The following is a 26,082-nucleotide window of genomic DNA, read 5'->3' as shown; positions in this document are numbered from 1 at the left end:
ATATTTATGACGTAATAAAATATAAAATAAAGATTACAAACAGTCGCATTTAGTTCTAAATGTCTATAAGAACTATAGAAATTTTTACCGCCTCTATTTGCGAATCTCTGAATAATATTAATTTGCTGAATCCTAAATCAATAATTTTAACTTCCATCTTCCTCTTCCCCTCTAATCTATCATTTCACAATTTTACGTTAATATTTTCAAACAAAATTTAATTTCTTGAATTGATGAGTTTTTCATCGCGAGATAAATTGGAAAAAATTTGGTCCGTTTCTTTTATCGATTTTTAATCTATGGATAATTCGTGGGCGATAGAAGAGCAGGAAATATGATGGAGAGGGATAGAAGGCGTGACTCGAGATAAAACTTATCAATTCACGGCGGATCACGACGGACATTTGTCAAGAAGACTCGACGAACTGCTTTTAAATAGCGGTTGAGTTTTCAGTAGTCTTTCGTGTGGTGTGATTGTGATTGTTCTCTTGCGCTTGTTTCCCCGTAAGAATTCTTATTGGCAAGCGCGATGGAAACATACGAAAGCGTTCTTCTGGTGAAATCCGAGATTTTTGTCTTCAAAATTCCGCCAAGGTCAACCAACAGGGGTTATCGGTAAACGAAAAACACGTTTTAAATGTGAACGACATTTCGTAACTGTTCAATATGTCAGAAGCAATGGATCTGTATATGTTTTCGATTGTAACAACACTAACTGTCCTATTGCTCGCGAATGAGTCTAGTAAAGTAAATTAAATTAAATTAAGTAAATTGTTTTTATTTACCGAACAGTATGAAAGCTTACGCAGCTTCATCTGTCATTTCATCGCAGGGCGGCTGATTGGAACCTGCAGGAACCTTCGTGGACTGGTCGCATGCGATTAGTGTCACAGGGAGATAACATAACGATAAAGCTGGAAGACAAGATTACGGGTGAATTATTCGCCAAGTGTCCTATCGAGCAGTATCCTGGAATAGCGGTAGAACCAGTTACCGACTCTTCCCGATACTTTGTCCTGAGAATTCAAGATGATAACGGACGGTCAGCTTTTATAGGTGTTGGCTTCTTAGATAGATCTGATAGTTTTGATTTGAATGTTGCTCTTCAAGATCATTTCAAGTGGTTAAAGAATCGAGAGCAGATTGAAAAAGAGAAAGAGAAGCCAAAACAGGAATTGGATCTCAGATTCAAGGAAGGTGAAACTATCAAGATCAACATGAAGATCACTGTAAGAATGTGTTTATTATGTAGTTGTTTCCTTTTTCAATAATTTTTTACAAATATGTTTTTTATTAAAAATTAAAAGTTTTGATAAAATAAAAATTTAGTTTTTTATATTTATATGTGAAGAAAATATTTCAAGTCAGATACTCAAATATATCAAAGATTAACATATGTTATTTCTGCTAGCTTCTAATAATTAAAAAATATTTATGGTTTTCTATTATTCTTTTTAGACTTATGTAGTGTATGGATTAATGTACAATTTTCAAACTTTTTTGGTTTTAAATGTTTATTATTTTGACAAATTATTTTTGGGACATTTTAAAATTATTTTTCTACATATTTGTTACTTAGAAAAAAGATGGCAGCGAAGTTTCATCCAAATCCAAACAACGTACTGGTGCAGTCACAGGTTTGCCACCTCCTCCAGGTGGAGTCAAGATTGCTCCACCACCAGCAAAGACTCCTACTTCTTCACCGGCGCACAAGCCACAACAGAGTCAGAACCAAGATGTTACAAGTTCTGAGTGGGGTGAGTTTGCTAGTGCTTCTCAACCAGCATCAACATCCACACCTACAGTGGCCAATGCAAGTTGGGTACAATTCTAACTTTAAAAATATATGTATAGATATTTTATTATTATACATATATAGGGTAATTTTGAAACAGATGGTCAAATTTTAGAAACCCAATATGTTGTCAAAGTTTGCCCACCTACTTTTGAATCACCATATATATTAAAACAATCGATTATACATAGATCACAAGAGAGTTAGAGATTTTAAGGATGATTGTTGAAACAACATCTCTGTATGGATAGTAGTCTTGTATGTATGTATGATGTATGAAAGACTGTGTGAATTTTAGTACTATAGTATGCAAAAATTATAGCAGCATCTATGAAAGAAGAAACTTATCATAAAAAAAATTTTAGTACTTATAAATATCATTCAAACATTTTCCTCTCAATTGCTTTCGGACATCCAATGTATTTGGAGACACAATTTTTACATTTGTAAATGTTGATACTAAAGATATATTTAGTGCCTTGTATAAACTAGATGCATTATAAATTAGAAGCAAATTTGAGCCACACACTGCAATAATTAAAACACTATCTGTTTAGTACTTACAAGAGGAAATACATGACATTTCTCAATTTATGATTAATAATAATTATTTATAAATAATTATTTTTCAGTATATATTTAACCAGTAATTGTTCAACTTTTACAATTAATGCTATAAAGTTTTACAAGAGTCACAAGTTGAAAATATATAGAAGAAAAAGTGAATATAACGTTAGAGAGAAACTTTATAGTGTTAATATAAATTGTAAAAGTTGAATATTTAGAGATATAAAGTAGAAAATAATCATTGTATTAATTAAAAAAAAACTGACATTTAAATATATAAATTGGATTAAACTCTGACATTTAAATATATAAATTTTATAATAAAATTTCATATATGATATTCATATATGAATTTTATAATAAAATATTTTATATATGATATTGATATTATTTTAAATAATTTTTTTAACATTAATATATTATGTTGAATATGTGTAATAAGTATAACATTTGGCCTTGGCTGTTAGCTTACAACAATTTATAGATATTATAATGGCCTACTCTGTAAAAACGAGGTCTAATTTTCTCATACACTGGATGTCCATAAAAAGTTCTTTATTAAATTTAAATATATTTGAGTCAAACCACATTTTTATTGATTAAAATAGTAATATAAAGTTTCTTTATTTTTTTTAAGCTATTTTTCTTTTCTCAAATATGTTATTAATAAATTTTTATACTTTATATTCTTAATAACAAGAAAAGAATATTTAACAATATTATACACAAAAAAATTTTGTTTCTACTCCTGAAGACAAAAAATTCATTTTTACGTCTTATATATCTTTTTTAGAGGATAATATACTTTTGCTGACTAGCAAAGAGAAAAATATTATAATTTTCTTTTATATATGAAATAATATATATTTGAAGTAAAAAAAAGTGTTTAGATAATGTTTCTTTTTGGATTGAGAAGTATATACAAACAATTACTTTACATGTGCATTCATGTAAGGATTATGCATTTGTATTATTAGAAATGTTTCACATGCCTATATATAAAAATTGGGTGTAACAACAGTTGTTTCCATGGCAGGAAATAGGAATCTATTATACTGTGTGTCTATGACTTGTTGATTAGATCATAAACTGTACAATGTTATTTACATTATCCAATTAAATTTTAATGTAAAATATAAAATAAGCTTGTTAAACATATTGTTAGTATGAAGCTTGTTGAATGAGTGTTTAAATGAAATTTTATTATATATTATTTCTTTTTCTGTCTCTCTCTGCAAGTATCTTCCTTGTTGGAATTGTTTTAAAAAAGTGTGAAATGACAGCAAAAAAATGTCAAAGTTATATAAAAATAATAGTAATCAAAGAGAGCTATATAATGTTCAACGTTAAAAAGAAATTTCTACATCATATAAATAAAAAAACAATGTTTGAATAATAATAATTAAATAGAAAATTAAGCATAGTGTATGTGTGTGTGTGTGTATGGTGTGAATGTAAAGAATATTATTTTTAAAGTAGAACGGCTGAAAAAGGAAGGATCTTACTGATATTAGAGAAAGATAGCTAGATTAAAATACTTAAAATGTGATTATCAAATCATTCAACATTATAATTAACGAAATGAGTAAAGGCTAGATACTTTGTCAAATAATTTTTAGAATTTTTTCACCAATTATTACAAGCTTTAACAAGTATTTGGAATTATATGTTAAAAGCAAAAATGAATGCATTATAGACATAAATAATACTTGCAATTTATAGATACATATAAGTGACATTTTAACAGAATTATTTTTTATTTTGATGAAACAATTTTTTAAAATGTGATAGAAACTCTGCCTCTGTCTCTGTTGTAAGAATTTTTTTTGTGTGCACTTACCTTTACATTTGTTTCTGCAATCATAAACTTATATCAAAGATATCATAAATATATCAAAGATATAAATTTTAAGAATAAGATTTTGCTGCTATATCATATCTTTTTTTGAAACACTTTGTAGTATCTTAACATTCAGCTCTATAATCGTATATTAATATATCGTATTACAAAGTGATATAGATGGAAAGCAAATTGAAAATATCCCTTGTATCTATCCTAATTTCATGTATATGATAATAAAAAAATTATTGCAATGTATATCGTATTATATATGTGATAGCAACTAAAAGAGAATTATTGTAATTCTGATTTATGTATAATATTATGTACGTATGGATGTGTGTGATACTGCGTGTGTATATAACATTCCATATTTTTTATTTTCTGTAAACATATTAAGAGAATAAGAATAAATATTGAATGGACGTTAAACTTATCGAATTTAGCTTTCGGTAAAGGCTCAGGTAGCAAGACATGATAGCAATAAAATTCTTACATATTCTTTCATATATTCTCTTTTCGTGGAATACATAATAAACAGTTAAAGAGTGCATTCCAAGAATTGTTACGAATCGTATTACAAATAATATTTTGCAAGGAGATAAATCGTTATGGCATGAAAAGTTATTCTATCACTTGTACGAAGGACCGATCCGTCAAGTAATGAGTCATCATTATCAACAACGTTTGTTACGTGCAACATTGAGCCGTAAACTACGCATAGCCATAGCACGACTGAAATGTCGTTGTACTGGACGCTGAAGCTGTCCACTGACTAGAGTTGAATCCTCATCGCATTCTACGCTGCTTAATACAACCAAGAGCACACCGAGTACCTACAATGATAACAAGCAATTATATCAGTAACTTCCGCCATTTAGATATAATGAAAAAAAGGAAGAACCTTGCTTTTATGTAAAATATAACACTGCTCAAATATAATACTCTTTCTATATTTAAAAGTTTCGAAGAAATATTAGAAATTATATATATCTTTTTTAATATTTTAACTTTATAATATTAGAAACTTTAATATAGTATTAATAAACTTTACATTAATAAACTTTGATATAGTATAGATGCTGAATACAATTTTAAATGCATTCAATTAATTTACATACCAAACAGATGATAATCAGCAATGTATAGATATGTATACTTGCAGTCGGCAATGACTCGACTTCCTTTAACGCGTCAGCAGCGTCAGAAAGATCTGGTTTTAATTCTAGTGCGTGACGCAAATGAACAGCTGCCTCTTGAAAATGTCCATATGCCTGCAAAATGATAAGGTAATAATGTAATTTTAATAGTTTTGAGTTCTATATAGGTATTCTTTGAAAATTTAGTGTGAATATAATTAATTTTAATTCTATTTTTATATTTTCTTTTTTTAATATATGATGAAATATTTAAATAACATTACTAGAAAAAGAAATAATTATATTAAATTTTGCATAGCAGATAAGTAAATAAAAATGTAAGAAAAATAAAAACGTGTTTCCAAAGAAAAAAACAAACAGTTAATTATTAATATAATTAATAATTAAGTAATCGTTACTTTTTTAAATTTGTATTTCTTTTTTATTATTACTAATTTATTAACTAAATCTTGTATATTAAAGCTCTCTAAATGTGTTGTTTTTCAATACACAAATATAATTATATTTAATTGATATAGTTATACTGTTATTAAATTATTGTATATATACTTTAAATATTTGTCCAAGTGTAAAGTATTGTTCCCATGCATTACGATCTGGAGGCTGCATCTCTAAGGATCGCCTGGCTAAGTACGTCGCGTCATCTAAATAATGCTGTACCAGTAATACTCTAGCCAAGTTCAAGAGCACTTCTGCATTATGTGGTGATACAGCAAGTGCTCTACGAAAACACTCGATTGATCTTTGTGCATCGCCTTTAATACGCCAAAAATTTCCTATTTGATTATACAGTTGGACAGATTTTGGTTTCTGAAAAAATAAAAAACCTATTTAAAGATCATGTTAATATACATATATACATATTATTTCAAAGATAAATGTTTTCATTGCAATTATACTGTAAAAATGTTTGCTGAAAGAATAAAAATATTAAGTGTACATTTTCTCTGTTATTATTCAGAGCTAATGAAGATAATATTTGATCCAGATAAAATTTTGAAGTAAATACCTCTCGCTTTGCTTTCTTCAAACGTTTCTCTAACAAGTCAATATCAACATCGATAGTTTTGCCACCATTTTTCTTGAACATGAGTGCCACATTAGGTTCTGGTGCTAATGGATGGTTGTTCCTATTTGCCACACCAATCAGATTGTCATAATAGGTATAATTCACTGGTTTGCCACAATCCAATATTATATTATCGCATTGCTGACCAGAGGTGCATGTCACTTGCTCGTTTGACACTTGCGAAGACAAAGGAAAGGACTCATTGATATTTTTTGTGTCCTTCAACACGTATGACGAGAGCCGTCTGCCAAGGGGACCAAAGTTAGGGCTGTTTTAACACTGAATGAACAGCAAGCCACACACAAAACGCTAACTACAGGAACAAAAAAAAAATTATGTCATACAAATATTATTGCTTGTGTATAATAAAAACACAAGAAAAGGCTTCGTGCAAATTTACATTGGTAAAAACAGAAAAATTAAAAGGATTTTGGTTTCCTTTTTAAATCAAAACAATATCTTATCTTACCATTTAAGGCTATAAACAGCCAACATACGATATTTCAGTGAAACATAATGTCATAATACAGCAGAAAAAAAAGAAAGAGAGAGAGAGAGAGAGAGAGAGAAAATTAAAAGAAAGTATAAAAAATACAGCTAAAAAGAATACAAATTCTGTGGATATAATTTTATAACCTAATAATGCAACACCTGGCACAATAATTTACGTGGTCGACTTTACCTTTCCTGAGCGAAACCTTTACATTCTTGACAGAATATCTGTACTTTTTCGTGTTTCTCCAGTGTCGCGGTTTTACTCCAGCTCTGCCCATTGCTAATAACACCGTTTGCGAGGATATCAAAAATCGGATCATCCTCGATCGCGCTCACGTAGTCGGTCGTCTTCACAACTTTGTCGGCGGCATTTAAACGCCAGGATGTTCGCGAATTCGTCAATTTTATTTGTAGAATTAGCAAGCAAAGTGCGCATCCCCCTTTGGTCCACGATAGTTGCATTCTTCTCAATCCTTCCTCCGATCGAATTGTTTACAATCTCGCAAATGACAGGAAGGGAAATAAAGGAGAAGGGAGAGGAGACGAGGGAAGACAAAATATGCAAAAGCTGTATAGGAGGCGTCGTGAATGTCTTCTCGTCTGAAGATAGCTTCGAGAAGATCGCTTCCAATATATTAACTAGATGCGATGCTATTGGATTAGTTGTCAAACTCGAAAGCGACTATCTTCAGGTGAGGCGAGAAAGTATTCATGACGCTTACTGTACATTTCTGCTATATGTAATTGCACAACGGTTGCCAATCACGACGAATATTTTCGTACGACAAGTATGTAATATCGTACGACAAAACATCGTACGTTTAATCCTGTATAGAGTCCCTAGAAATAAACTTTTCTTATTGGTTATTGTCGTACATTGGGCATTGGACACAGTGTGAATCCTGCATAAGACCGTGCCACGGGTGTATAAGACCGTGCCATGGGTATATAAGACCGTGGGTCTGACACAATAGTCCGAGAATTAAATGTGAAGTTTTATTGGTTATGTTTGATAGTCGACATGGCAACCGGTGATGGCAAATGTGTTGCTCTGATAACAGGTATTACGGGACAAGTAAGTAAGATTATATATATATATATATTTAATATTTAATTCAACACACACAATGTAATTCTTTATATAATAATGCATTTTATAACAGAACAGCGCTGCAATTCTTAAAATATTCTCTTTAATAAACATATTTTTTGATAAATTTATTATTAAAATATTCTCTTTTAATAAATATATTTTTATTACTTTTAGACTATTATCACTTATATTTTGAAATATAATAATAATATAATTTAATATAATATAATTTAATATTAATAGTATAATTTTAATAGTATATAAAATTAATAGTATAATTTAAATTACTCTATGTCTTTTATTATCATTATTGTAGGATGGTTCTTATTTAGCAGAATTTTTACTAGAAAAGGGGTATGATGTACATGGTATTATCAGGCGAGCCAGTTCATTTAATACTGCTCGTATTCAGCATCTTTATGAAGATCCAAAATGCCATCGGCAAGGTAAAATGAAGTTGCATTATGGCGATATGACTGATTCCAGTAGTTTAATTAAAGTCATTAGTGAAGTACAGCCAACAGAAATTTACAATCTTGCAGCACAAAGTCATGTTAAGGTTTGTATATTATGTTAGGTATACATACATAATATTTAAAGTAAACTGAAATTAAATTTATTTAATATATTTATTTATATTTTGTTTTATATTCATTTATAGGTGAGCTTTGAAGTGAGCGAATATACTGCAGAAGTAGATGCAGTAGGAACGGTAAGATTATTAGATGCAATACGTACATGTCGCTTAGAGAAATCTGTAAAATTTTATCATGCATCAACTTCTGAACTTTATGGCAGAGCAGTAGAAGTTCCACAAAATGAAAAAACACCATTTTATCCACGTTCTCCATATGGTAATTTAAAGATAAAACAGACATGCACTTATACATATATGCATACATTATATACATATAATTCCAAATTTTAGCTTGCGCAAAGTTATATAGCTTCTGGATTGTTGTTAATTATAGAGAAGCCTATAATATGTTTGCCTGTAATGGTATATTGTTTAATCATGAGAGTCCACGAAGAGGAGAGACCTTTGTCACCAGAAAGGTGACCAGGTCAATAGCAAAAATACACTTGGGCCTACAAGATGTGCTTGAATTAGGAAACTTGGATGCAAAGCGAGATTGGGGTCATGCTAAAGATTATGTAGAAGTTAGTATAGTAGCAGTTTATATTAAATGAAATACTTCTTTCTAGATATATATAATTTATACAATGTATGTATACAGGCAATGTGGTTAATGCTTCAACAAGCAGAACCAGATGACTATGTCATAGCAACAGGAGAAACACATACTGTAAGAGAATTTGTAGAAGTAGCATTCCAATACATAGGTCGTACAATTAAGTGGGAAGGCAAAGGCATAAATGAGACAGGGCAAGATGCACAAACGGGTCAAGTATTAGTTCGTGTAAATCCAAAATACTTCCGTCCAACAGAAGTGGTAAGCTATTACGATTGTTATACAAGAATAAACTTTATAGTATGGTGTAAGAATACAAGGTGAAATATTCCGGTGGATGCACAGTCGTCGAAAAAGTAGAGAGAAGTAATCAACCAATCGAGGAGTGCCCTAAAGCATAATTCAATATGCCCAATACTTATTTTTTGATCTGTAGGGCAGTATGGGATTGGTTAAAAATTTAGGCTCTGCTTACGATATGCGCAATGTTTCACCTTGTATTCTTTACATCATGCTTTATAGTATGGATTATATTTGATCTTTTATATTTTATATTTTTCTTTTTTTCTTTTTTTTGGACAGGATGTACTTTTAGGAGATGCATCAAAAGCAAGAAACAAATTCGGATGGAAACCAACGATCACATTTGAGGTGATTATCTGTATTTATTTAATGTATATTTATTGCATTTATCTAATCCTTTGTCTCCTAGAAGATATATAGTAAAACAAAATAATTCAGTTCAGAACAAATTTCTTAATACATTTTGATTTTTATCATTTTAAGAATAAGTATTTAATTTTTGATATATTTTGTACAAGTATTAAGTTTTTGAGACATTTTAATTTCAAATTTTTTATTTACCATATGTGTATCTAAGAATTTTAAAATTTCTATGCAAAGTTTTCATAATTGAACATAATACTAAAACAAGAGATTCAATATAAATTATACTATAAAATTCTGTTACACATAGTTCTTATTATTAATAATATTTTATATATATATATATTTCATAAATTTCTATTTAATTTTATTTGTAAAGTTTTTAATTACTTTTACCTTCAGCTTGTAGAGAAAAAAAGTTCCAGGAGTCAAAGGGTTAATAATCTAATATATTTAATATAAATTATATATATAAATTGATAATACATATATATATATACATATTGTAGGAACTTGTAAAAAATATGATGGATTCTGATTTGGAATTAATGTCGAAAAATCCAAATGCTTAATAACATTTTATATTTAAATTGTGAAATGGAGAAGTGCATTTTTCTAATATATCTTGTTTCTGTGAAGTGGCAATATGAAAAAATTTATATATTTTGTAAGTAGTATGTAGATATCTTTTAATATTTGTATGAAGTTCTTTGAGGAATAGATAATTTCTTTTTTTTAAATAATATAATTTAATAATGATAACATAAACATACATTAGTATACATATATATATATATGTAAAACAATCAAGAATATAATTGTACAAGTATGAAATATATATAGAGAAAAAGAGAGGAAGACATAATGAGCTAATGATTTTTATATTCAAATAAATTAATAAAATAAAAATGTGATCTTCTAATTAAAATATGAAAGAACATTATTTATTATTTCTGATAAATAATATAAATTATTTTGAAGCCCAACATCTTCCCCTCCAATTCACAATTAGTATTATTACTAGTCAAACTTTTTTACTCTGGAATACTGTCTCAAACTATCTCAAAACTTGTAATGAGTTGATAACAGCAAGTTGTAAGTTTGGTTAACCAACTTGTTTACCGAAAGTAAGATTATTTTGAAAAAACGCTGAAATAAATTGGGATGAAGTCTCTTCCACTGCTTCAAAGGATTGTGCACTTTTAGAATTTTTTACTAGTACCTTTTTTGATTGTACTTGTCAAGATCTTGATTTATATATAAACTTTTAGTTTCATATTGCTCCAACTCTAAATTATTTGTTCTTGTAATATTCATATTACATACTTATTATAATTTTTTTTAAATTGTAGTTATTCGTGGACTCTTGATTATTTACGCTTTTCTTTGTATAATTTGTCTTAATCAAATGATTGCATTTTTTGAAATACCAGTAATGATTGTTGTTGTTATTTGTGTGTTACATGAGTGTCGAGCAGTTAAAGATTAATTCGCGATATCTATTTGTTTTTGACGATAGAAAGACCTAGAATTTTTTAAGGACACTCTAATAACCGATTGTACAGAAACTTTTTCTTGCCTCACTTTTGGAGTTAGACTGACTATAAATATTAATAGCTTTGTCAATTTTTGAATTAATATTAATGCAATTTTTGTTTCTCAACGCAATCTTTACTTTGTCTCAAATACATTCTAACAATTGTTTGAGTAGAACAATCTAGTCCTAGTCGATACTATCGATTCTGTCAAAATTTTAAATTTTAAATTATTTACTTTTTTCGATTTTCCTATTTAATTAATATTTAAATTTTTATTTCATTATTTACATTTTAATTTTGTAATCAAAATAAAACACATAATCAAAGGCCAACATTAGATATAAGGGCGTGCGAGAATATTCAAATTAAAAAAAAAATTATAATATCAAATGTTTCGATTGTTCGCTTTAGAATTCTCAGTGGTACAGAAAAATAAATGGTACATAAAAATTGAAACGTAAACACAATAACTAAAATATTACAAATAATATCAATTAATATCATGTTGGTTGCGAGTTAAGAAAATGAAAAGTCAAATAGTATAAAATTAAACTAAATAAGAAACACGTAATTAATAACCTATTGTAAAATCACGTAAAAATCGCATGTTTTTTGACAAAAACAAGAAACAAATTAATTTGCAAAAAAAAAAAAAAAACTTGAATGTCGCAAGCTATAAAAGCATTCTTGTAGTACAAATGACAATAGTAATGATGCGATTAACCCAGCAAATTTATTGCAACACAAGAATTTGCCAGTGCGCATTACTTTTAAATCATGTCAGATATGATAATTCTGTAATTTAATTTTGTAATTTTTATTTATACTAAAATCTTACAAAGCGCGCGTGTTACACTTTAAAATTTATACCTAATGAATAAATATAAAAATCAGATCTAACGCACTAAAAGAACCAAAAGAAAGATAAAATAGAAGGTATGAATGGCATAATTGTAATCATATAGGTAAAATGTATTTAGCAATTAAATAGAAATTTGCATAATGTATATATATAAAGAAGTTAAACCAGTCAAGTATCTATAATAAATGCTTTTTATTTAGCGACGTAAATTAACACAAGCGTGATTTTACTTTTGTTGTCACTGGTTGTTAAAAAAAAAAGATAGAATAACACTTATGTGTTGATTTGTATCGCTAAATAGAAAGCATCTGATGTATAGAATACATATACATATATTGTTATTTTCTTCGTATTAGATGAATGGTAGATTATTATATTCTATATATGCATTATGTGCGTCTATACGAATTTGTTTGAATAGAATTTAATAAAATCGAAGAAAATTAAATTCATTATCATTGGTATATCATATATGTGAATCACACGATAAACATGAATTCGCACGTAATCTTTTTAATTATCTACATACAAATGTTTTATAAGATATTTTATAAAAAAAATTGTATTAGTCAAATGTTTCATTCGTAGGCATCGCACAATATATAAATCTCATCGATAATAATCACTACTTATAATATGTGAAAGAAAGTATGAGTATTATTAACATTTTTATAAATTACATATACATTCTGTAATTTTTCGTACAATAAAATATGTTTTTTTCATTTTGAGTCTACATCGATATACCTATCAAGATAGATCGATGATTCGGAGATAGGATCTTATGGAATGTCAAATGCATTCCCTATTACACGTATAAAAGGTTGGAAAGAAACTAACAATAAGTGATATCGCTGTTCTCATATTTATTTCAATAGATTCATTTCAACCGATTATTTATACTCGTAATATTTTAAAGTTTTGTGCATAAATATTATTCTTATATTTCTTTAACTTAAGTTTATCATTTTACGAAGCGAAATAAATTTTATAAAATACATGCATATTAATGTTTTTAACTTCTGTTTACAATATCATGCATACAAATTAATCAGTTAGAACACACATTAAAACATTTTAGAATAAATATAACGAATAGTATGAATAATAATAATATAAGATTATAAGAAATATAGACTGCGCGTATCAAACAAATGCAAATCAAAATTACAAAAAGAAACAAAGTTAATTTGGAAGAGATTTAATTAAGTTAAAATAAGATAAATATGCTTACAAAATATTACTTTTTTTTGGTGGTATAAATTGTTGACAGAAAATAAGACACGTGCGATCTATATTTTCTATGTCTATGATAACTATTTATAAACTTACATTATCTGAAATACACATTTATAGACGTAGCAAGATTTTGTTTTACTGAAATGGAGTAATAAAACTTCATAATTTATTGATTGTGTGTGTTTAATGACAAAAAATACTAACATTATATTAATGTTATTAAAGTTATTGAAGTCATTTTTCAATAAAAGATATATATATGCAAAATTATATTTGCGTCTATCTCGTAAATTTCTGTAGAATGTTGTCGATGCTAAATGTCACTGTTTTGGTAATGTGCCCTGGAGAATTCGTATATTCGATTTTAGTATCCTTCATTATAATGTTTTTTTCATTTATCTTATTAACTTTATCTTGTTCCTGGAGTTTTTCTTGATGTTTTATTAAGTTGGGTAAAAATTCAGTCGACACCTGTAATTCAAATTCAAATTTGAGTATCATAAAATCATTTCACGTTAGTAAAGGAGGGGTCCGAATAAGATCGATTTCGGCCGCCTCTGGATTTCATTGTAAATTATCAGAAACTGTTTCTTAACACATAAAACACAAATTAAGCTATTTTTAGTCTAAACAGACATGTTAAACATGGTCGTAATTTTGTTTAAACACAGACATTCGTATTTAGGAGATATTTTGTGTAATACTACACAATCGTGGATATCATATTGGAAAATCATGAATATTATAATAAAAAATTATTTTTGTACTTATACCTGATCGCAAAATCGCGAAAAACGCTCGCTTTTTATCGTATTAAATCAATGAGGTGCAAAAAACTGTGACTTTGATACCCTAAGGATTCAGGATTGGGAAATAACGCGTTACAAATTTTGTTTGTAATGGAAGAAGTAACTTCGTTACATTCTTTGATAACGAGTAACAAAATTAACAGTTACTTTTATCGTTACTTTCCAGACAGTACATATCTATAAAAAATGCTTAAAAGGCAACTTATAGACGTTTTACTGTCTTTTAAATATCTTTAAGATGTCTTTTGACTTTTCTGTGCAGTCTGCGATTTTTTCAAATATACTTGAATATACTATACTTTTTTCGAATATAATTTTCAACAAAAAAAAAACAGATATTTTTCGTTTCATGCGCGCATTTTATATGATACATGTAACATATAAAATACTATGTACGTGTGCACATATGCGTGAAATGAAATTTAAAGATTGATAAGAGTATTGAAACTCAGTATCACATAGAAACTGCTGGCATTTCTTTCTAGTATCTTCCTACTTTGTAAAAAAACATTTAAGTAGACAGATAATTCAATGATTAGTCAAGAATTCGATGTTATAAAAATTATCGTATCGTGTTAGAATTTTAAAATAAAAAAAATTGAAGAGACGCGAAGAAAGCGATTTTAACCATATTTACAAATCTATTGAAAGTTAATTAACAATAAGAAAATTATTTTATTTATATTTTATTTATATTTAGAATCTAAACGTGTTTAAGAAAGCTTGTTTACACTTTCTTTCAAAAGTTTCTCTTATTTGAAATAATTTAGTATTATCAAAATTATTATACACACTTTATATCAATAGCGATATCACTATCAAAAAATTATATCATTTTGATTACTTTAATGTAAAATAATGTTCAAAAATTTTTAGTGTTTAGTGTAAAAATTTGATCTTGTATTAAAAAAATGTTTATACTGTATAAAAAAAATTTAACGGCAATTGTAACGATTCTTTACTTTTTGAGTAATAGTAACGGTAACGAGTTAACTTTATAAAGTAACTTTCCCAATTCTGCTAAGATTATGTATTATATTTATGTATCATAGTTGAATCAGATTATAAATATAATAAATGTAATACATAATCTCCTATAAAGTTTAACTTTAAGTATAAAAATAATATTTTATTATAATATCCATGATTTTCAGGCGAGTTGTGTAATATTACACAAAATACCCACAAATACGATTTCTGTATTTAGACAAGACGACCATGTTTAACATGTCCGTTTAGACTGAAAATAACTTAATTTGTGTTTTATATGTTAAAAAACAGTTTTTGATAATTCACAATTAAATCCAGAAGAGAACGAAATCGAGGCAAAATCCGAACCGCTCGTTTGCGTTTTTATAACTTATTGTTCAGCCAAAAGCATAGTTTCAAACGTGAGAAAAAACACATTACAGTACGTATCGTGGTATCTAAAAAAATTATAAGTAATATCGCGAGCAATATCTCGCAAAAGATTAAATTTTTTCCATACCGGCAATCTCGCAGGCTTCTGCTTCTCTTGAGTAAAAATCCGCTGTCGTTTCATTCTCCTTCGTCTGTAATTGCCATATTCGAACATCTCACTGACGGATGGATCCAGCGTCCAATAGCTACCCTTTCCAGGCGTATGATCCTCGTCATTGTCCACGCTCATCTTATTTCGTGGAATCTTTATGAAGCAATCGTTCAGACTAAGATTGTGCCTTATACTGTTCTGCCAACCCTGCCGATTTTCCTTGTAGTAAGGAAACTTGTCTATGATAAAATGATAAATTTCAGAGAGCGTCAGTCGACGTTTCGGTGACGAATTAATGGCCATCGTTATCAGTGCGATGTAAGAATACGGGGGTTTCTCGTAATGAGGAGTTTTGTAATTGATGGCCGATGTTGGCCAAGAGCTCGATGCCTGGTACAAGATCGGTCCGGAAACGTCAGCACGCAGCATCTCCGGAACAATAACGTTCGTAAATCCGTAGATACGTTTCATTGTGCATGTTCCAGATAATGATTCATTAGTCGGAAACATCCACCAATACTCCTGACATCGACGTAGATCGTACGGATGATTTTTCACATTCTTGAGGAAACTGTGAACCTGACTGTGATGATCACTTGGCTGCATCATAAATCCCTTCAAGCATCCAGGACGAAAGAAGCAGAGTGTCTGGTAAAATACCCTTGTAATTTCCACACTGTTGGTCTTTTTCCTTCTAATGACACGCTTCAAAAATTCCACCGGATACTACAGCCTGATATTTTATTAACTGATGATGTTTTAGTAAAAAAAATAATTAATATGCAACAAGAAAAAGAGTACTCTGTCAAATTCAAAATATTCTATATTGCCGTACAAAACAAAGAGAATAAATTGCACTGTTGTAATCAGATTGAGGGAGACCATGCAATGGTACCCTGTCGATTAGGATACAGACTTGTCGCGACTTCAGTACATCCAGTTCTCCAACGAAAGACGTTTAATTTGACACGAGATTCTAAAAGTTGGTCTATCCCCGCCCATCGATGGTTTTCCAAGGAACACCCGTTTACGCTGTCGTGGGGAGGCGGTTACCTATCTGAGACGATACTACGTATTTTATTGCTGTTTACACATATGCCGTTTTAACACCCGTGCTGGCAGTAACCGCGTCGATATATAAACAGTGTGTTTCGGTAGTTATATCGAAGCCGAACGCTTTCTTGGAAGGTTCCTTCCTTTCTAACCGATATTGCATACGATCGATGCAGAAATATATAAATTCATACAAAAATTATTTATTTTGATTAAGCACTTCTCTCAGTCAATTTAATTATACATATATCTACATGTGCTATCAGATATGTGAATCACTTTTAAAAACTATTTTATTTAAAAGCTAAAAAGTTAAAAAGAATGCAAATCAGGCACAAATGAATAATTATATTCAAGTACATAAGTTACATATAATATACATTATACGACAGTTTTATTTTAACATATAATATATATAATTACAATTATTTTTTTTAATAATTGATGAATAATCTGTATTGAAACGACATGATTATTTTAATTGTTTGTTTCTTTTGTATAAAATTTATAGAAAATAGATAAAACAATGTTAATATTTTGAGTGTAACATCATCTAAATTACACATTTAGTTTTTATATTTACAAATATAAAAACTAATTTTCGTTCATTTGCGTGTGGTTTCCGGTTATCAGGTCCTTTAGTATCTCTTTCATAGCCGCTGGATTGTCTTTTGGAACCTACGTATAAAATTAATATTACACACATTAACATACATTATATATAAATAATATATAAATCAAGAGACGTGTTGACATTTCGATATCAATTACATAAAAGTAATAGAAAATTATGATAACAAATTATCTTTTTAAAAAAAGGCACAGCCTGCGCTTTTGAAAAGATTTTAAAAAAGGTTATTATTTTAACGTAATTTTATTGATTAAATAACTTGTTTTTTTCACAAAGTGATGCTATAATAAACTGCTTCAGTTGAGAATAAAAAAATGTTATGTGTGCGTACTATAAAATTTAATGCTTTTATCAAATTTTAATACGTATTAAAATTATTTTATTTAATATAATACAATATGATTATGTATTTCATACAGCTATCTATATAATAATATTTCGATTACTACATTTAAAAACGTATTAATGATTTTAATAACTTTGTATTATTTGTTAGCTTGTTTTAATCTAATTTTTTAAACTATTATCCATGTTTATTGATAATTTAACTTTATATCATAGATAATAAAAAAAAGATCTTCAGATAAAAAAATATAAAGACAAATTAAAATTAAATAAGCAAGTGCGCAAAATATTTGTTAAGAATTTTCCTTATAAATAGTTTTTTGAAATAAATCAATTTTATAATACAGATTAAGTACAAAAATGTGGATATTATACACTTTTGATTAGAAATAATTTCGTATGGTCGTGTTAAAAATAATTTTAAGTGTCTGATTAATACAAGTAAAGAGATGTTCATTTGCTTTTAGTTTTGGAAAATTTTTAATTTTTGCTCTAAAAATGTTGTAAAATTTTAAATAAAAAATTTCAAGAATTGTTGAATTATTAATAAATAATTGACAGGTGTTTTAATTAGTGGCATCAAATTATGTGTATTTCTTTTTACATATTATGATGTAAAAATGATATAATGTAAAAATGATGTGAATATAATGTAAAAATGATGAAATCACTTTACATAAGTGATGAGAGTGGACATGAAGCGATATTAAATATACATATGAAGAACATGTTTCGATTTAGAAATTACTTGTTATAAATTAATCTTGACAATTGCTTCCGGCAATATATTATAATAAATACGAACGTTGAATAAAAAAAGAGAAAATGTAAGTATTTGCATACCATATGTCCGGCTCTGATGACCCAGTACATCGTAAATTTATTATAAGATTTCCAAAAGCCCTCGATCACTCCTCTATTAGGGGCTATCGGATATCTAGTCGAATTTTTCCAGTGGTCCATATCAGCCCAATGTACATGGTTAAACCAACTGACAATGGCTAAAATATAATACAACAACTATGGATTATACGAAATCAGAAAAAAAATATTATATGCAATATCTTATAATGAATAATGTTAGTAAGAATGTGAACACAGAATGTACATATATATACAAAATGATTCATTATTGACAATGCAATTAATAGGATGGTAATTCTATATAAAAAAAAAACTAAAAAAAGGAGAATAACATTTTTTTCATATAGAGTTTGATTTTTTACCAAATCAATTCTAAACAAATCAAAAGATTAATAATATCTTTCTTAAAGATTGAATAATTTTAAATTTTTTAAATAAAAAAATTGTTATTTAATAAAAAAATTTCAACAAATGTTATCAAAGTACGAAGAAAAGAATTCAACAATTCAGAATTTTTGTTTTTACTTGGCTATTTGAGATATATCTAGATGCTTTGATATTATTTTAGATTTTAATCGAATATTGCAATGTATTTCTATATATTTTTATTATTTATACTTAAGATTGCTGTAATGTGTTTTAATGTTTTAATTTATTTTAATTTATTTTATAAAATTTTTTTACAAATTGTTTTAAAAATTGTTTATTTTTTTAAATGCTATTAGTGTTACTCATTACGTGTTATAGCATATAGGAGATCCTATAAATCCGTTCTTTATAGCTGAATTGAAGTGAACTAGCTACATTTAAAGCCAATCATAGTTTGTTCTTATATTTAAAATTATTTTAAGACTGGTTTTAGGTCATTTCAGGATTTAGCCCATGAAATGGTCGAATCAGATGAGCTTAAATATAAAAATTGATTATGAATATAGACTTAGTCCAGAATTAATTTTTCTCTCCATTGGAAGGAAAAAGATAAACTCTGAATTAATGTAATCAATTCAACTTAGTTTAGCTCTAAAGAATAAACTTATATATATATATATATATATATATATATATATATATATATATATATATATATATTGTAGCATATAGAAGGAAACAAATTAACTTACTCAGTGGATTGGCATATAAATCCAGTTGTCCAACATATACGAATACATACAAGTTAGTTTCATTAAGTAATTGTGTCACTGAAACAAAATATACATATTTGTATTTTGTATTTTGTGAATATATTATAATATATTATAAAATATAAGTTACAGAATTATATACTATAAGAAATAATGCATCTTGATATTTCGTGGAAATTCAATTTCAAAACAAATAAATTTAACGTGTCACGAATTTTAAATTTACACATGTGTTTACAAGCTATTCTCTTCTTACTTTAAAAATTTTGTAATGAATTTTTCAAGTGAAAGTTGATTATACAGTTTTCCAAAAGCTTATGAATTATTTAACTTTTACATTTAATTCAAACTTTTACATTTGTTTCTTGGAAACAATGACAATGCATTGAGCTATGCTATTTTTTTTTATATACTTATATTTTTTTATTTTAATAATTTATAAATCTGACATATTTTTTACTCTCTTTGATACCTATATTAGTAACAGGTTTCATAAAATCTTCCCTTAAATGAAAGAAAACGCTGCTAGATTGTCTGCCATGACTGACATTAAGGCCGAGCGCTTCTTTTACTGGGCCATTCATCAAATTATCAAGTGATTTAGTTTCAAGTTGAATAAAATGTCGATACAAAGCTTCTGCAATTTGTTAAAAAAATATAGGTATGCGATGATTATGATTATGTTAATTATCAATTAATTTTCATCTATTATGTTAAATGATTGTATACCCCTATCAAAAGACAATAAATGTTGCAGCGATAAAGAATATGGAGTATAAATCTTTTTTGTCAAAATATTATAGAAATCAATGTTAAAAGTTTCATGTTTAATGGTAGCTTGCGTATAAATATAATATCTAGTTGCCTCATTCCACTTTTCTGTGAATACTTTATTTTTTGTTTTTTGTATCACAGCGTCAATTTCATCAAAACTTTTGCTATCAATAACACCCTATAAAACATGTAAATTACTCAATTTAATAATAATGCATAAATAATTGAAGGATAAAATTTTATGTATAACTAATAATAATTAACGTGAAGAAGATGAAAAGATAGAAAATGAAAAGGAGATGGCAGAGAAAACACACGTAAATTTTATTATTGCGTGTTTTCGTCTTTTATTCAGTAGTATTATTTATCGATTAATTTGTATGATCTGTTATAAAATTAATACATTTTATAACGGATTGTATACAGAAGCTACAAAGGTGATGAATAATTAAATATATAATACCAAGCAAACTAGATATGCCCCCCATGTCAATAAAGAGTCGATAGGAGAAATCCAAGCGGCTCCAAGTACAATCCCCTTTAGATTACTTTCAATAGTGCCAGCTTTTTGAGCCTAGGAAACGTAAGTTTACATTATATTAGAAATGTACGAATGGGTATTTAGTAAACCGTTCTGCCGTTTTATTGAATGCTATAATTTTCGAAATTATAATTAATGAAACTTATAATTTTTGAACTATAAATTAATGAAACTATTTACAAATATTATGAGTCACAGAAAAATAAAGAGAAAAAAATGTTTCATGATTACTTTAAATATTTCTGTTGTTATTCACAATACAAAATGCATCTTAGAAAGAGATGTTTACTTTAAAGGCATCTTATAATTAAATTCATAATTCATAAAAATTGATAAAAATTTCTTTTTCAAGGATACTTTTTTCGTTTTAAAATTTTAAAATAACCGATTATTTAAAAGTAAAATAGTATAATTCTTTAATTTATTTATTATTTATTTATTGTTTAATTAGTACGTTTGAGTTTCTTACTCGATTCCAGACAAGCGCAAATTCCGCACCCATTTTTGCACCATATGATTCAGTGACGATATAAGTTGGGACAGGTTTAAATTTCGGTAATTCCTTGTAGAATCCTCGAATACATTCTAGAAGATCACTCGCGATCTGAGCATTTGTTTTCGCAAACGCCAATGTGGCTTCAACGGTACTGAAGCCAACACCAACTGGGTTATCGATAAAAAGGACGTTATAATCTTTCACCTATGATATAAATATATGTATATTAAAAATTATTTATAAGTTTATTTTTAATAGATTTAAAAAGTTACAGGTTTTTATATTTTATTATTCTGTATAATTTTTTATTTTAGTTTTTTATACAAATTATCTCATTCTTCTAATTTTTTTTCAAACACATTAACAATACTAGATCAATATATACATTTTAATAAATAATCTCAATTGTTAATAATTTGTAAGTTTATATACATATGAAAGAGAAACTAAATATAAATTATGTTTAACTCTGACAGAATATATTTTATAATGTATTATATATTATATATTGTATATATCTATATATTAATATATATTATATTATTAATATATATATTATATTGTATATTGTACTAATATATTATATTGTATATTGTATTAATATATTATATTGTATATATCGCGTAATGATTAATTACCCAAGTATAATTCCTTGGATTTAAATCCGTATCAAGAGGCCCCAGTTCTTCGAAATTTCCATACGCCGTTGAAGATACGCCTGGTCCACCTTGTAACCAAATGATTAGGGGTTTGTCGTAATATGATTCAACATCTGCCGTAGTATAATAAAGCCACCAGAACATGTTTGCATAAGGACGTACTTTAACAAAGCCCCATTCTTGTTCTCCAGGTCCGAATCCTTTTTTTCCTTGTTATTTGAAAAAGTTTTTAAAATTAATAATTATTAATAAATTAAAAAGTGTGTATAACAATTGTGTAAAATCGATATTAGAAACCGTAAAATTAATCAAAGATGATAGATTTTCGTAGTTGTGTTGTGGTACAGATGACTTATTTAATGTCTCTGTTTACTTTGTAATGTGTACATTATTTAATCATATGTTTATTGATGTTTACAAGAAATATTTTTAAATTCTCCCCTAATTTCCGTTAAAATTACTTTACATTTTAATTCAATATATTTATGAATTTAAAAAATTCATGTCTCTGTTCAAATTACATGCATTTTCTACTTACTGTTGTAATTCTTGTACATTATTTATCGATGAGGAATTCGTGAAATTTTTATTTGTCACAAAGCAATTCTAAAATATTTAAATTGAATGTGAAAAGATCAGTCAACTTTTAACATCTAATTCTAATCATCTTTTGCTTTAATAATTTGATTTAAATATTATCTAACAATATTTAATATTATTATAAGTACAAACAAGATTATTTCCCCAAAACAATACTAACAACTTAAGAATATTTTTTGTAACTATTGGTAACGTAAAACGCGTAAAATTTGAAATATTTAATTATAAATTTAAATTAGAAGTTATTATTTCTCTATACCGAGCTTTGAGACAAAATATTTCAGATATGAGTAAATGATTCAAAAGTTGACGGCACAAAGTCATATATAGCTGAAATGACATGTATTTGCCGAACAAAGACTTATGTAAATTTGCCAAGTCTTAAGAGAAATTATTAAATAAATTCTCGCAAAGCTCCGCGTTATCGCGCAATTAAAACTAGGAATACAATAAATGAAGAATTTTTCGCTTGTATCAAAGTCGCAAAATTTTGATGAAAAAAAAAATACTTACGCATTTACGTAGAAAGTAAACGATTTTATTGTATAATTGTTAATATACATATTTTAAATAAAATATAACATTATTTTTCCTTTTTATTTTATCGTCTTTAAGATAAAATAAAAAGGAAAAATAATGTTATATATACATACATGATATATACAAAGAGGGAGGATTCTAAATAAGTACCAAGGAGATGATTCTAAAAGAGATCTGTCATACAATCATATGTTCTTTTATCTTTCTCGGCAAAATTACTTCTTAAAAAAAAGAGATTTTCTCAAATTTTGAATATGTTAAAAAAATGAAATGTGGTGGATTCTTACTAATAAAAAGGATATTTATTAATGTTTTTTTAATTTCTCTTGCATCGTTATGGAGAGATGAAACAAGCAACCTCTATTTTTATTAGAATTTTTAACGAGTTGGAATATGATTATTTAAAAATAATGCGTTAGAAAAATGATTCTTTAAAAAACTTTTTGTTTACTTTTTTTTGTAAAATCAAGTTTTTAAATTAAAAGATAAAATTTATTATCATGAACAATTTCATCTCTTTATAATACGAGAGCATAAAAATAATATATTAATAACAAGTGTCCTTTTCCCACTAATGGAAAATATCTATCAAATTTAACTTTTTTTAACTTATCTAAAATTTGAGAAAACAATGAAAACCTAATTTTTACTCTCCCCCTCTTTGGAAAAGTGTAACTTTTCCGGGAGAAATGTAAAGGAGTATATGTATATATATTAAAGATCTTTCTTAATTTTTGAGGAACAGTTATCTCCTAAAATTTTAAAGATGCACATTTTAAAGATCCACTTACAATTAGTTTCCCGAGATTTTACATAATCCGCGTTTCTTTTCAAATACCTTCGTGACATTTTATATGTAACCTCTTTCATATGTTATATATAACCGTCAGAATTAATTGTTCAGTACGTCATTGTATAACAAAATCTATCACGCCGATGCAACACACATATGTTTTATCTTACCAATACTTCCAGAAACGAAGCACAATATAGTGATAATGCAAATAAGTAGCCGCTCCATCGTCTTCTTGTGTTTCCACGGCGAAATATTTTCAGAGACTAATCGTTGAGATTGTGTTGCTATAAGTATATGCAAAGCATATAAATATATAAATATGACCTTCTTCGTCTTCTCACGTTTCTACGGCGAAATTTTTGAAAAACTAACTACGTTAAAATAACACACACACACACACACACACACATATTGTTACTCAACATATATAAATTTAATCTTTAGAGGACGGGCATATTTTTTTGTAAAGTTTTGTAATTTGAAGTAAGAATTTTTATATTTTTATTATAGTGTTGTACTATGAAAAATAAGCAATCCTTATAGAGCCAATAAATTGGCTTCCCGTCCGCTATGGTAACAAAGATAGAAAAATTTCACAGAACCATTATAAAATTATAATTATAAGAGTTTATCTTTTATCTTAGTTTCGAATGAGAAAAATAACTAAAAAATATATATTTACTAAACTACATCTATTTATGTATATATATCATTAACAGATGTAACCTGTAAAAACTTAAGTTTTTAAATAAAATTTGAATTTGAATTACCAAAAAGACCCTTATGTAAAATATTTAAAGTGAAAATAGTTCAAAGTCAAAATATTGCTTTCCGTCCTCTAAAGGTTAAATATTTATTATTTTATTACTGTGTATCTCCACTATTATATTTCAAATATATATATGTAACATTTTACAATCGTTTATCTGATATTTTTAACAGTCAAAATCAATTTGACGTTAATACAATATTATATAATAGTAAAATTTATTATGAATTTGAATTTATCTTACGAATTTTATCTTACTTTCAAGAAATAACACAATATAGTAAAAATATAAATAAATAATTCTTTAATTTTCTTTCGTTTTTGCGGCAAAATTTTTCAGAAACGAATTGTTAAAATATTTATGTATCTTCTTTCTTTGCTGCTGCGAAAAAACTAAAATTTATAATCATTATAAAATTATTCTAAGCCATAATATAAATAAAAAAGAAGAATTAAAATAATGCAAGCTACAATAACATATAATATCATTTATTTAATTCACATTTATATCTTTAAAAAATAATTATTTTAAATAAAATATGTTTAATATTAGAAAACATAGAAAATGTCATATAAAATTTAAAATGTGTAAGAATTTAAACATTTAAACAGAATTTAAAACATTTATTATAAAGAAATTTTTAAAAATATAACAATTAAATTATAACAATTGGAATTGGAATAGAAAATCTAAGAAAATTTGTGATGTCAAGGGAGATTATCATTATTTTTATATTAATGTTATCGAAACCATTTTTCGATAACAAATATATGTCACAAAATACTACATTTGCACGTATCTCGTAAATTTCCGTAGAATGTTAACTGTCACTGTTTTGTCAATATATCCTAGCAAATCCGTATATATGCGGAACTTTTATTTTTAACTATGAAATTTTCTCTATTTATCTCATTAACTTTACTTTATTATGAAAATTTTTCTTCGCGTTTTACCAAGTTAAATTAAAAATTGGGCCAAAACTTGTAATTTTGAACTCATTAATATTAATTCAAAATTATCTCTCAATATTAA

General features: G+C 27.1%; 5 protein-coding genes across 6 annotated transcripts; 2 read left to right on the top strand and 3 right to left on the bottom strand.

Annotated features, from left to right (window-relative positions):
• The first annotated feature begins 214 nt into the window (after positions 1–214).
• Positions 215–2,292, top strand: LOC140669150 (NECAP-like protein CG9132). 2 transcript variants are annotated; one of them, XM_072898697.1, is made up of 3 exons: positions 215–615; positions 833–1,229; positions 1,580–2,292. In XM_072898697.1, exons 1-3 carry the CDS (start codon positions 530–532, stop codon positions 1,832–1,834), a joined length of 738 nt encoding a protein of 245 aa, XP_072754798.1. In that variant the 5' UTR covers positions 215–529; the 3' UTR covers positions 1,835–2,292. The 2 variants fall into 2 exon arrangements, with proteins under 2 accessions (XP_072754798.1, XP_072754808.1); XM_072898707.1 differs by having other exon boundaries at positions 607–747.
• Positions 2,293–4,165: 1,873 nt separating this feature from the next.
• On the bottom strand, positions 4,166–7,493 carry LOC140669119 (uncharacterized). The gene is made up of 5 exons (XM_072898670.1): positions 7,114–7,493; positions 6,372–6,675; positions 5,912–6,172; positions 5,324–5,476; positions 4,166–5,038 (listed from the first exon to the last, which is right to left on the bottom strand). The coding sequence occupies exons 1-5, from the start codon at positions 7,386–7,388 to the stop codon at positions 4,880–4,882; spliced, it is 1,152 nt and encodes a 383-aa protein (XP_072754771.1). The 5' UTR covers positions 7,389–7,493; the 3' UTR covers positions 4,166–4,879.
• A 238-nt stretch (positions 7,494–7,731) lies between these two features.
• On the top strand, positions 7,732–10,554 carry Gmd (GDP-mannose 4,6 dehydratase). The gene is made up of 7 exons (XM_072898674.1): positions 7,732–8,001; positions 8,336–8,578; positions 8,681–8,873; positions 8,948–9,180; positions 9,258–9,473; positions 9,795–9,863; positions 10,388–10,554. Exons 1-7 carry the CDS (start codon positions 7,948–7,950, stop codon positions 10,448–10,450), a joined length of 1,071 nt encoding a protein of 356 aa, XP_072754775.1. The 5' UTR covers positions 7,732–7,947; the 3' UTR covers positions 10,451–10,554.
• Positions 10,555–13,422: 2,868 nt separating this feature from the next.
• On the bottom strand, positions 13,423–16,849 carry LOC140665049 (forkhead box protein C2-A). Its single transcript, XM_072890733.1, has 2 exons — positions 15,816–16,849; positions 13,423–13,988 (listed from the first exon to the last, which is right to left on the bottom strand). Exons 1-2 carry the CDS (start codon positions 16,446–16,448, stop codon positions 13,797–13,799), a joined length of 825 nt encoding a protein of 274 aa, XP_072746834.1. The 5' UTR covers positions 16,449–16,849; the 3' UTR covers positions 13,423–13,796.
• A 515-nt stretch (positions 16,850–17,364) lies between these two features.
• LOC140664174 (retinoid-inducible serine carboxypeptidase-like) lies at positions 17,365–24,594 on the bottom strand. The gene is made up of 9 exons (XM_072889027.1): positions 24,448–24,594; positions 22,324–22,553; positions 21,659–21,889; positions 21,112–21,222; positions 20,604–20,826; positions 20,347–20,511; positions 19,854–19,931; positions 18,712–18,869; positions 17,365–17,570 (listed from the first exon to the last, which is right to left on the bottom strand). Exons 1-9 carry the CDS (start codon positions 24,503–24,505, stop codon positions 17,487–17,489), a joined length of 1,338 nt encoding a protein of 445 aa, XP_072745128.1. The 5' UTR covers positions 24,506–24,594; the 3' UTR covers positions 17,365–17,486.
• Between the last annotated feature and the right edge of the window lie 1,488 nt (positions 24,595–26,082).

This window comes from Anoplolepis gracilipes, chromosome 1, assembly GCF_047496725.1.
Source record: "Anoplolepis gracilipes chromosome 1, ASM4749672v1, whole genome shotgun sequence".
In the NCBI taxonomy this organism is placed as follows: domain Eukaryota; kingdom Metazoa; phylum Arthropoda; class Insecta; order Hymenoptera; family Formicidae; genus Anoplolepis; species Anoplolepis gracilipes.
The sequence above is the reverse complement of the archived record's forward strand: the minus strand, read 5'-3'. Positions and strand labels throughout refer to the sequence as shown.